Here is a 12,172-nt window from a genome sequence, read left to right as displayed (position 1 = left end):
GAAGGAAAAATGTAATTATACTTTTCAATGAACTGCAGATTTGATTTTGTGTGTAAATAGATAGTCCTGCAATTTAGAATCTGATATTAGTCATAAAAAAGTATGGCTGTGTATATCTTTCTTTAATTGGTAGCCTACTGAAATATATATTGAACATGAAGTATTCGCAAAATTATACCATTTGAGAAGTTTCACAGGGCTTTTCCTGTTCAGAACTCATCAGAATTACTCGAGTAGTGTAATAATATTCCTGTTCACTGTAATGATTGTGTAATTAACTTTGGGCATAATATACTGTGGTTATATGACCATTTCTGAAAACAGAGAATAAATTAATTTATTTTAGATATATTTGTTTAATTTTTAAAATCGTAGGCAGAAAATCTAGGGCGTTATTAGGTTACACAAGATTTCAGGAGTTTGCATTATGCTTGAGCTTGCCTTTCAATCTGTGCCTGCTGAAAATCATTTTGGGAAAAATTTCTGTCATCACCATCAGAGTGAATTCTGCTGTTTGAAGAGAAAGAAGAGTAGGCCATATGTGTGGAAATGACAAAAAGTTAGGCCTCAAAGATGTGTTATGAAGAAATGAGCATGCAACGGAACTACAGCATGAAGGGAATACTTGGACCTCAAAGGAGCTGGAGAATGGGGAACAATCCAGAGTGAAGAAAATATGTTGGAAGATAAAAGCAAAACAAACCACCTGGTGTTTACAGGAAAGTCTGTTCTCTGGATGCTCGGTTTGAACAGCCATCATGTGCCAGAAAACTCCTCCAAAGCAGTCCTAGACCTGGAAGTGGGAGTTATCCCAGGGCATATTGGCAGAGCTGAACTGCAGCTGGATCTTAGTGAAGACTGGGAGGAGAGTTGTGATTTAAACAAATGGAGTACTGGTCAGGCAGCAGAGTTTGATCTATCCAGCAGTATCGAGAGAGCAAGTTCTGATACCATTTTGCACAGTGGGAATGGCTTCAGTTAATTCAGTGTGTCAGAATCGTCCCTGGCATTTCCTCCTGAGGATTTTGGCTTGTGAGAAGTCATTTGGCAGACATTCACACTTCATGCTGTACACACTTCAGAGTTACTCAGTTGGATGTTAGAAAATGAATGTGCTGTTACCCCTAATTCTCTCCTTGTCCACTAATATGGGCTCCAGTGCATATGGCAAGTTAATATCCCCTGCTGTGTGCACTCAGCTGCATTAATTTTGCAGATAAAATCTGCAATAACATATTTCTGTCTGTTACCTCTATAGATAAGCCTCTAAGTAATCATCTTTCTGAAAAAAATATATGTTAAGTCCAGCAAAAGCCTATATTTCATTTTATTTCATCCCTGTCATTTCAAACAAAATGTTAAAAACAGAAGGACATGCAGTTGCTATGACCGTGGTTTATTTATTAGAATCCAAAATTCTATGGGCTGTGTTATAGAAGACACAGAAATTAATTGAACTTGAAAGCTCAGAGCCAAATTTTTAGTAGAAAGAAGAGTTCCACCAATACATGAAGAAAGAGATTCATAGCAGTGAGACAGGCATGCCTGGTTAGGTACCCCACCTCCAGATTTTGGGCCTTAGAATGGGGTTAGTTTAAAACAACCAGATTCTCATTTTTACCGTGATATAATTTTTCTCTAGATTAATTTATTCTAAGATGTGTTCCTTTGATGCAGCTTGGAGTTGCAGTTTTTAGCATACATTGTTCCTCTGAAGGTGGGGATTCCAACTGTTCCCTTACTTCAGTAAGGACATGCTGTATTTAGGGGGAAGCTTTCTAAACCACTCCAAAGAATCCTGCACCAGAAGGGATGGTGACCAGAGGAAGCAGGAAGTCAATGCTGAAGAAATAATGGGATTTAGGATATACTGAGTTTTATACTTCAGTTTTCTAGACTGATTAGATACTGATCATAATGATTTTTTTCTGCAAGTGCCTTCCTATAAAGTAGAACATGAAGTAAAATCAAAATAAAATAATGCTATTGTACTGTCTTAGAAGGCTGTCATGAGAATTAGGCTGCAGGGATTCAGATGGACTAGATGATCTCCAGAGGTCCCTTCCAGCCCCAGCTATTCTGTGATTCATTCGTAATGTCAGCATCAATATCCAAGACAGTAAGGTACTTGTGAGAGTGTTTGATTGGAGTAGACAATCAGCTCTGCAACAATCTCCTCTAACCCTAATGCAGACAGAAAATACTGAAAGTTGAGGTGAGGAGCAAGGGAGGGTCAAAACTGCCTCTGGGCTTCTAGTTACGAATCCACATGACAATTTAGGACAGTGCTTGGTTGCAGAAAATCACATCCAGTCCATCCTGCTGGGAAACCTGCTCTCAGCTGAAGTAGTGGAAGGAGGATATTTCTGAAAACTGGGGTTTTTGAAGACTTTTGCCAGCCAGAGCAGGACTGGTGGGTTTGAAGTGGTCGCTGGTGCTGCAGAACACAATAGGTTTGGCACTGCAGAGCTGAGGGGTTCTGGAGGGAGGTGCACGACTCCCATGCTGACTTGACAGTCATTTCTTTGTGCTGCATACTGAGCGGAGAATTCAGAAATCACCATTATATTTGTTTTCTTTGCAGGTGAATTTTATACTTTTCATTAGCATTATAAGAATCTTGCTGCAGAAGTTAAGATCTCCAGATGTCGGAGGAAATGACCAGTCACAGTACAAGTGAGTCATACTTTTGGATATTATAGACAGAATAATCTCTTTAAGATTTCATCTGCTGAAAACCAACAACTGCTGTCTTACTGTAATTATATTTAATTTGGAACTTTTAGATATAGTTTAATAAATACAACTATGCTGAAATGGAGATAAATATATTTTTATCAAACACTAAATTAAATTTAAAAATATTTAATTTCAGGAAGATCAACAAGCTATTCTAGAATTTGAGTTTAATCCATGAACGAATATGTTGATACAAAATATATGGAGAGTAATATATTTCTTTTGATATATATATGTTTCATTTGGACATAAGAAAAATTTCAAAGTCAAAACATTTTCCCTCAACCTCCTTAAAAACTTATTTTTAATTTTAAAAATACTTAATTATGTTTTAAGAGATGGAAAAGACTTACATTGTTAGCAAAAATTTTAAAATTACGTATAATGTTTTAATTTAAATGTTTAATGTTTAAATGTTTTAAAATTTAATGTTTCCTTTTCTAGAGGAAAGCAGTTGTTTCTGACTTAGATCAACTTCATTTCTGTTCAGACTTTCTTCTTTTGTGTTTTGGCTTGATCATCAAATCCTAAAATGACTCTTTGTTTCCACAGCTTAAAAATCAAGGGATATTGGGGCACAATTCAAATGCATTGCTAAAATTGGTTTTTTATTGCAATACCTATTATTGTTGTTTATTATAAGAGCTGCTGGATATGTAATTACCTGCAATCAAGATTCTGTTGTAGTAAGTCTTATTTGAAAGCCCAGACACAGACTCTGACAGTTCAGGGTGTCAATATGATACTTCAGTGACAAAACCTAACATGAGCACTGAAAATCCAAAGCTGTTGCAAGTGGCCTTTGAAAATGTGCTCCTGGATAACAACTTTCCTTCATTTAAAAAATACTGAATTCCTGTTCTAAGAATATTGTTAAAGCCAAGGGAAGCAAGACCTTACGTGTTTTGTAGACAATGTGACATGTTTGATGCAAAAAGTGAAAAATTGTGATGTGCCACAGAAAAGTTGACACAACTGGACTGACAAGCACATTTGTTTTAAAGAGCTACAAGGGTCCTGTTTTTGTGTTTGCTGATTCAACTGTCTAAACATGTGGGAGAGCTCATTGAATCTAGATGAAGTTGTGCAGTTGCCACATTATTATGTAGCACAATGGCCAACCTATAGGCAGGAAATCCCCTCAAGTTTACTTCTTGTGACATAAAGTTTTCTTTGCTTCCCTGTGATATTTATTTACTTCTTGAAAATTAGGCATTCCCTTACTTTCAATCTCACCATTTTCCACAATTTACTGTAGCACTTTATAATATGAAATATTCACGTTAATAGCAACCTTGTCCTTCCTTACTCAGCCCTGTAAATTCTTTGCTTTTAGCATTTGATTGCCTGATTAAGTTTGCATTTCTGGTCCTCAGCCGATACCCATGGGAAAGTAGATTAACCTCAAGAAACTGCATTTACAGACCACATTAAACGATCTGGGGGGCTTGTTATAAAATTGCAAATGCACTTTCTAAAATGCAGAGAAGAATAAGGCTTTTTTGTTCGTCTCTTTTGCTAAAATATAGGTGCAGTATAGAGAAAGTAGCATCAACTAGACAAAAATTACAAAGCCAAGCATGAAGTGAAAGTGAAATATGAATCTAAAATGAATACTACTCATTCAAGTCACCATTTTTCTTTCCTTCCTCACAACCTGCTTGTATCTGGTTCCATCCTTTTTCTTGTTCATTTTACTTTTGTAGTGGATAAGTCTAATTTCAAGTAAAATCAGTTTTCCGTTTCACTTGGGAAACCAGGAAATTTGCTGCCAGTGTCATCTCCTCCAGTTGTAAATTAATTTCTTCTGTTAAAGGATCCCTATTTTTTCTGCTTCTGGTATCATCTTTAAATGTGAGGGGTTTACTACTCTTGAGAAGCTTTGCTGTCAGAAATTATTATTTCCACATAAACAGATGCAGCCCCTGGGACATTATGAACGAAGCAAGACCATGAAGACTGACTGAAAAAATAAAATTTGTTGAAATACCTTAACTTTTGTGTTAAAATAGGTGAATTCACAACACCATCCTTTCATTGTTGAATCAAGACATTGATGAATTATGGAACTCAGCATTATAACTTCTCAAATTTTATCTGATACCAGGCATCCAAAATTGTTCATGACTTGCCCTGTATAATATACAGAACTGATGTTATTAGAGTGAAATAAATGTCAGATAAGGTAAAAGTAGCAATTTATCATTCCAGTAGTTTCACGAGCTGTTTGTCAGAGCAGTTCTGCTTAGAAATCTAAAGTTCTCTTTCCTTAACTTTAGTAGTGTCTTCTGCTAAATTGTGTTCTGTAACTGATAATACTGAAAATTACTTAATGGTGTATGCTTAATACCATCAGTAAAGCTATGAAGTTTTAGTATTTGGAGCTCATGAAACTCTCACGAGTGAGACAATTCTGGATTACATTTCCTAGGTACTGTGTGCATACTGTGCATGTGCAATGTGCAGACTAACCATACAGTTACACATTCATCTCAGTAAAACGAGAGCTCATCATTAAATTTCAGCTTTTTGTCTTTCCTTTTCCCAGGAGACTTGCAAAATCCACTTTGTTGCTTATTCCACTATTTGGAGTTCACTACACTGTGTTTGCTCTATTTCCTGACCGCAGTTCCAACAATTATAAAATAATCTTTGAGTTGTGTTTGGGATCTTTTCAGGTAAATTTTAAGTTTTTTATTCAAAAGAAGTTTTATTGACCTAAGTGAGTGCTGCCTACTAACTAAGGAATATTGTCTCTTTCCAGGGGTTGATTGTTGCAGTCCTGTATTGTTTTTTGAACAGTGAAGTAAGTCTCACCTTTCCTACTGAGAATGTTAAATATTGGTTATAGTAAATGTATAAGTGCCCCTATAATTCTTCTCCAATACATGAAACTCTTTTAGAAGATGTCTTCATTCCTATTAGTGGAATATATTTGCAACAGTTTTTATACAACAGGAGAAATCAGTGTAGTTGGGTGAAGAGCTTTAAGAGCTGTTTAAAATCTAATTCCTTTCAAACTGAGGTGTTAGTGTCTTCTGCTATTTTTCATGATGTAATCTAGCTCTGTTAGAAACAAAGTGTGAGTGAGGTGCAGCAAGCCTGATAATTTATCCAGAACTTGAAATACCATTTAGTAAGTATTTAGGGCTGATGTTCTGTCAGTATCTAAATCTCAGAACAGCAACAGATTTTCAGAAGTGCTCAGCATGTCATAGTTTTCATAGTCTCAACTGAGAAAGATGCAAGGAATTCCTTTTGATTTCAGCCACCATGCAGTGTCTGCCAGAAGAAATCTGTGTGAAGACACCTGCCTGCACAGACAATTAATATACAGCTCTCCTGAGTGCTGTTCTGGTCTTTGATACTCAGGAGATGCCTGATTTTGGGCTAATCATTTGATTCTATTCATGAAGTACGTGAGATAAATAGCTCGATGCCAAAATTAATGTTGCAGCACAAGCGATACAAAATTTTGGAAGTGACCTTAGGGCATCTCTTCACAGACAGGGTAGACAGTCTTTGCTTCAGTTATGTGACCTTTGTAAAAACTGACTGGATACTCTAGAGGGAAGGGATGCCATCCAGAGGGAAGGGATGCTGTCCAGAGGGAAGGGATGCTGTCCAGAGGGAAGGGATGCTGACCAGAGGGAAGGGATGCTGTCCAGAGGGAAGGGATGCCATCCAGAGGGAAGGGATGCCATCCAGAGGGAAGGGATGCCGTCCAGAGGGATGGGATGCTGTCCAGAGGGAAGGGATGCTGACCAGAGGGAAGGGATGCCATCCAGAGGGAAGGGATGCTGACCAGAGGGAAGGGATGCCGTCCAGAGGGAAGGGATGCTGTCCAGAGGGAAGGGATGCTGTCCAGAGGGAAGGGATGCCGTCCAGAGGGAAGGGATGCTGTCCAGAGGGAAGGGATGCTGTCCAGAGGGAAGGGATGCCATCCAGAGGGACCGTGACAGGCTTGTGGAGAGGGGGGAAAGAACCTCAAGAGATTCAACAGGGCAGAGTTCAAGGTCCTGCACCTGGGTCTGTGCAGTGCTGACTGAGGGATGAGCCGGAAACTTGTAGCCCAAAAATGCAACTCTATTCAGCATTAAAAGAAGCAAGGCCAGCACGTCAAGAGAGGTGAATGGTCACCAGTACAAGACATGGACCTGTTCAAGCGGATCCAGAGGAGGCTGCAAAAATTACCAGAAGGCTGAAACACCTCTCCTATGAAGACAGGCTGGAGGAGAAAGGATTGCTCAGCCTGGAAAGAAGGTTATGGGGAGACTTCATAGCACCTTAGAGTACATAAATGGGGGGGTCATGAGGAAGATGGCAAGAAACTTCTTAGCAGGGTCTGTAGTGTCAAGACACTTCTAAACTGATATGTGGTAGATTTAGGAAGGAAAATATCTTTTCTGAGAGGGTGGTGGAGACACTGTAGCAGGTGCTCAGAGAAGCTGTGGAAGCCCCGTCCCAAGGCCAGGCTGGATGGTGCTCTGAGTCTGGTGGAAGGTATCCCTGCCCACAGAAGGGGGTAGACCTACATAATCTTTAAAAGTTTGTAAAAATCCAAACCATTCAGTGGTTCTGTTCCTAGAGATCCCCATGTGACAGCCAATAGACGGTGTGGAAAAGTTCCTCACATAAAAGAAAATTTTCAGCTCATATAGTGCGTTTTCTTTTAAACACAGGTGCAGGGGGAGCTGAAAAGAAAGTGGCGGAGTTTGTGCTGGAAGCAGACAGCGGGCAGAGATTACAGACTCCACAGCTCGTCCATTTCTAGGAATGGATCAGAAAGTGTTTCCCAGCTCCACCGGAATTCAAGAGCTCATTCATTTATGCAGACAGAGACCACCATGATATAAATGAGCTAGGTCCCCCCAAACATGAAAAACTGTGGATATATCATTCATTATACAGCTTGATGTGATATTTTATAAAATGTACAGTTTAGTGCTTTGCTTTTCTACATGTTGGTATTTGAGGAATTGGTTTGTGCAGCCAAGCTGTTAATAGCAGAGAAGCCTGCTCCATGGATGCTTTCTGTTTTGTTCAAATGGTATTCATATTAATTCTGATGTTCTCTTGCAGTTTACTATCTGTAACAATTCAAAAACTCGTTTTCCATAAATGTCCCTCTACCTTCCAAAATGGCTACAAGATCCATGCACGGTATCCTGCTCAATGTAGACTTCTTTGGCACAAGTAAGGGTTAAGATGGGAAGCAAAAAAATTTCTTACACTTTATTTATACTTAAGGAAACATTGCCTTAAGGGTTAGGAAATTATTTTCTAATTATGGAAAATAAAATTTAAAAAAAAATCTAAGACTATAATTAACCACACTGGGAATTCAGTGTGCTAATCCAGGCAATCACGAACATGATTTACACAGGAGGAAAAAGGTAGTACTTCTAGGCTAATGGTATAAATTTCAGAGATTACATTCTACAGAGTTTGATTTCAATCCTGTTGTTACTTTCAAAAGTGCCTAGTTTAATATTTGAGTGCAGAGTGTAGGGCCACCTTTACAGTCCATACAGAAAGAACTGCTATATTTCTTTTGAATTTAGTAGTTCTCAGTTGTTCTCCCCTGTTTAAAGTCAGATTTGTGACTTTCATGAAGGAATTTTCTGAAGAGGTATGTTTTATTTTGTAAAGCAGCCTGGCATAGGATAAACAGTCTTGGATAGCACATTACACACTGAAAATAACATTTTCCGCAATATTATCATTGAAATCTGTCTCTTGGAACTACATATTTGACTGCAAAACACAAAGAATAGTGCAGTGAAGTTACAACTCACCTTTAATGAAAAATGTAAATTCTTTCACATTTATTCAGTTCCATATGTATCTGAAATTATTTAAAATATATGACCCCCAGGAAAACAAACAAACAAACAAACAGAATCCCTAAAACTTACCATAAAAGGCATAAAGAAGGCATTTTCAACAATGCCAAGCCTCTTATGTTCCCACATTTACAAAAAAAAAGGCAGAGAACTGACAGTCTTATTAAAAAGTATACATTTCCACTCTTTAAAATAAATAAATGCAGCGATGTTTTCTTTCCATGACAACTTTTAACCATGTCCACCCTACATTACAAGTTGGAATAATATGTATTTGCATGAGTACCTCCATACAAACCATTGCCCTCATATTTCAGACAGATTTTATGGAGCCAGCAGAATCCAAGGTCCCTACTCTTGTCAGATAAAGGGAAGAACAGCAGCAAGGGCATCCCTTGGCAGGCATATTTGTGCATTCTTGAAAATATTACCAGCACGGGGAAAGTACTGGGCAGCTGTCAAAGTGTTCCTATAATTCTTGGTCTGATTTAATCCAGCTATTTATCAGTCAAACACAATTTGTTTTAACAGGATTGTCATGGAATCACAAAAAGTTTTGTCAGACCAAAGATAGGAAGGGCCCCATGGCTCACTGCTGCAGAACGTGGTGAATGTTACATGACACCAGTAGGTATCATTTGAGTTAGATAACAACCACTCAAAGAATTGTTACTTACAAAAATTGAATTTAAAGTAGCTATTGATCACTTCCAGATCATTCATAATGTTTTCTGCTTGGCAAAGTAATTATGAGATTCTGGATGAAAATAGGCTGACCAAGGACATTCCCATGGGGAATATAGATGTCCCCTTACACATGTATTTAAACTAAATATATTCCCAAAGGCTTTAGACTAAGGAAACTGCTAAAATTTAGTATGTTTCCTGGATCTCTGAAAAAACTTATCACAAGCTCTTAACTGCAAATATATGAAGACCCACTGGAGCTTTGGGAGCTGCTCTTACACTTAAACACATCTGTACACATTAGGATTCTTTGTCTGCAGTGGAATTGGGACTGCTCAGTTCCCTGAGATGTGATGTGCAGGATGTTCTTTTTTCCCCTTAATTTCTAGGGTAGAAAGGCACACGTGACAAGCATTCAAGTGTGCTCATCTTTTTGCTCAAATGAGGTTATGTGAGCGAGTTGACACACAGACAGAATGATAGCACAGAAATAGATGTTTCAGGCAGTCATTTCCATCAGTCTGCTCTGCATGATGCATCACCAATTATATGTGTTCATAACACATTGTATCTTAGAGAAAACTGTCTTTGTTCTAATTAGGTGAGCATGGAAAAAATCTGCATTTTAATTATTTCTGGGTTATAAAAAAGAAAAGCCCAAATAAGAAAATACATTTTATCCTGCAACAAACCAGCATTGTTTCCTTTAACAGGGTGCAGATGCGTTTGGGCTTGTTTCTACTTTTCATGTAGGGTGAAATGCCACATGAGAAATTTGCAGTGGGAGAACGTAGGGGTATCACTAAGATGTAAAGGACAATGTGGACATGGAAAGAATGGCACACAGGAGAGAGAGGTGCTGTATATATTTTTTTCAACCCAGTCAAAAGTACAGTACTTTGGAGAACCTCATCCCTCTATTAATAATGTAAATGCAGATAATGTAAATACTGTTTTATGAGACAGTTTAACTGGATAATGCTTTGTGCAAGCAGTAAAGACACAGAGAGCTCACTCGTTTTTACTCCCAGAAAATTTCTGATTTCCCAATAATTTTATGCAAAGTTACAGCTTCAACCCTATACACCAGTTTGACTTTCAGCTGCCTTTTCATGAACAGATACACATAATAAAAAATGTCTGTAAAAGATGCAGAAAATTTGACAAATCTAGAACTCAATCAGTGGTTTTCATCTTTACAACACCCAGAACAAGGCAGCTTCTCATGGCTTTGTCTTTCATTGCATTTTGCTGAGGAGTATGGGATTAAATGCTGTGCTGTGGTTACTCTAAAGAGTCAAAAGTACAATGCAATGAAATATCATTTGGCCTTCTGTCATCCCTAATCCTAGTTCTCACTCAGTCCTAGCAGCATCAGGGGAGGAAGTAGAGGCTGCAAGACAAGTGTAACCTTTCCTTACACCTCCCTTTCTTCATTCCTTTACTGCCTTTTTACCTTTGGTTGCATCAGGGTCCAAACTGAGTTGTAAAGTCTTCAAGGCAGGAAACATGGGGTTTTTTGTCCATCCCCACTGAAAAACCAGTAGCACAGCTTGTACTTACTGAATAAGAATGGTAATACAGTTCACTCCCAGTACCATGGTTAACTGCTGTACTTTACCTCTCCTGGAGGAACCATTAATTCTGAGTGATTTCTGTCACCATTACCTGCTGCTGCTGCCTGAGGAACCCAGTGACACCTTGCTCTCCACTTACTAATTACAATTAAAAAATATATATGGACACTGACTTAAATTTTCCTCTGCAGTCAATTTCAACTGGGTGCTTGATAAACTCAGGTGAAATTCATCTGCCCTGGTTTTGGTGTCTGAAAGCTGCATGTTTGTGCTAAAGACACTTTTAAAGTGCTTTCCACAGTCATCATAAAGAAAGAGGCACTAGCTGAAGATGACTCCTTCCAAGTTCAGCTGGGCATCTAAGGCAGGAAAGCTGCACCTAGTTTTCCCTGTACTTACTATAGAATGAGCCTGGTGTGTACTTAGATTTCTCACTCTATAGATAGAATCATGTAAGATGTATCTCTCCAGAAGAGATCATTAAGCTGTCTGGGTAATATTACACAGATACCCATTTTTAAGCCAATTACCTTAGGCTGGCCAAACTTATTCTCCAAGAAAAGGGCAGTGTAATTCCAAAGTTGAGGCAGTGGAGGATCCTGCAGTTCAGTTGGTCGGGTGTCCCTGCCTTCCATGACAAAGCCCACAGGCTTATATCTCATTTTGATTTCCTTGGCCTCAGCTTCCAGACAATGTTTGTGTTTTTGGGTTAGGTGTTTGGCTTTTTGCCTTTTGTAGGGGGAGCCATATGCTAAAAGAAAGTGCTTTACAGTACCCAAAATTTTCTTTATGTTGTACTGCAAGTAGCCAGCTGAGGAATACCCAATCTAAGCTTGTGATGGGACTGTACTGTAGCAGCAATTGATAACTGGTGGCAAATAGCATTACAAAAAACCTTCTACAAACAAGTTGGAGCCATCCTACCCCACTCTGTAGCATCTGCTTCATGTCCTGATTCACCCTAGGCTTGAAGCCCTTTGCCTTTAACATGCCAAAGGGGAAAGCAACAGCCATAGACCCTCAGCAAACCAGAGATTCTGTCTGGGGCAGAGTGGTGAAATAAGGCATTGCCAGGTGCATGTGTCACACAGTCCATGTGCAAAGACTGAGATGAATCATCTGCATCATTTGTCCTCTATTTTTCAAAAAATCATCTCCTGTTAACTGTGAATTTGTCCAGTTCAGCAAAGTGATTTGGGATAAAGTCCAAATTCAGTCTATACAGATTTTTTTCAGACATAAGGAAAAATCAAGCCCTAAATATGTCTGACAAAAAGAAAGAACAGGAAAGTAACCTACAAACAAAGCTGCTATGTGTATAAG

The 12,172-nt window shown here is 38.6% G+C and overlaps 1 protein-coding gene across 1 annotated transcript in view; it reads left to right on the top strand.

The window, feature by feature from the left end:
• VIPR2 (vasoactive intestinal peptide receptor 2) overlaps positions 1-7,600 on the top strand; it is a 43,915-nt gene extending 36,315 nt beyond the window's left edge. Inside the window, exons 10-13 of the mRNA XM_058833189.1 lie at positions 2,585-2,676; positions 5,288-5,417; positions 5,504-5,545; positions 7,422-7,600. Of these exons, the coding sequence (XP_058689172.1) occupies positions 2,585-2,676; positions 5,288-5,417; positions 5,504-5,545; positions 7,422-7,595 (438 nt within the window). The 3' untranslated portion in view covers positions 7,596-7,600. The remainder of the gene's footprint in view (positions 1-2,584; positions 2,677-5,287; positions 5,418-5,503; positions 5,546-7,421) is intronic.
• The last annotated feature ends 4,572 nt before the right edge of the window (positions 7,601-12,172 follow it).

The sequence above is a fragment of the Poecile atricapillus genome, chromosome 2 (genome assembly GCF_030490865.1).
Source record: "Poecile atricapillus isolate bPoeAtr1 chromosome 2, bPoeAtr1.hap1, whole genome shotgun sequence".
NCBI lineage: Eukaryota > Metazoa > Chordata > Aves > Passeriformes > Paridae > Poecile > Poecile atricapillus.
The sequence above is the reverse complement of the archived record's forward strand: the minus strand, read 5'-3'. Positions and strand labels throughout refer to the sequence as shown.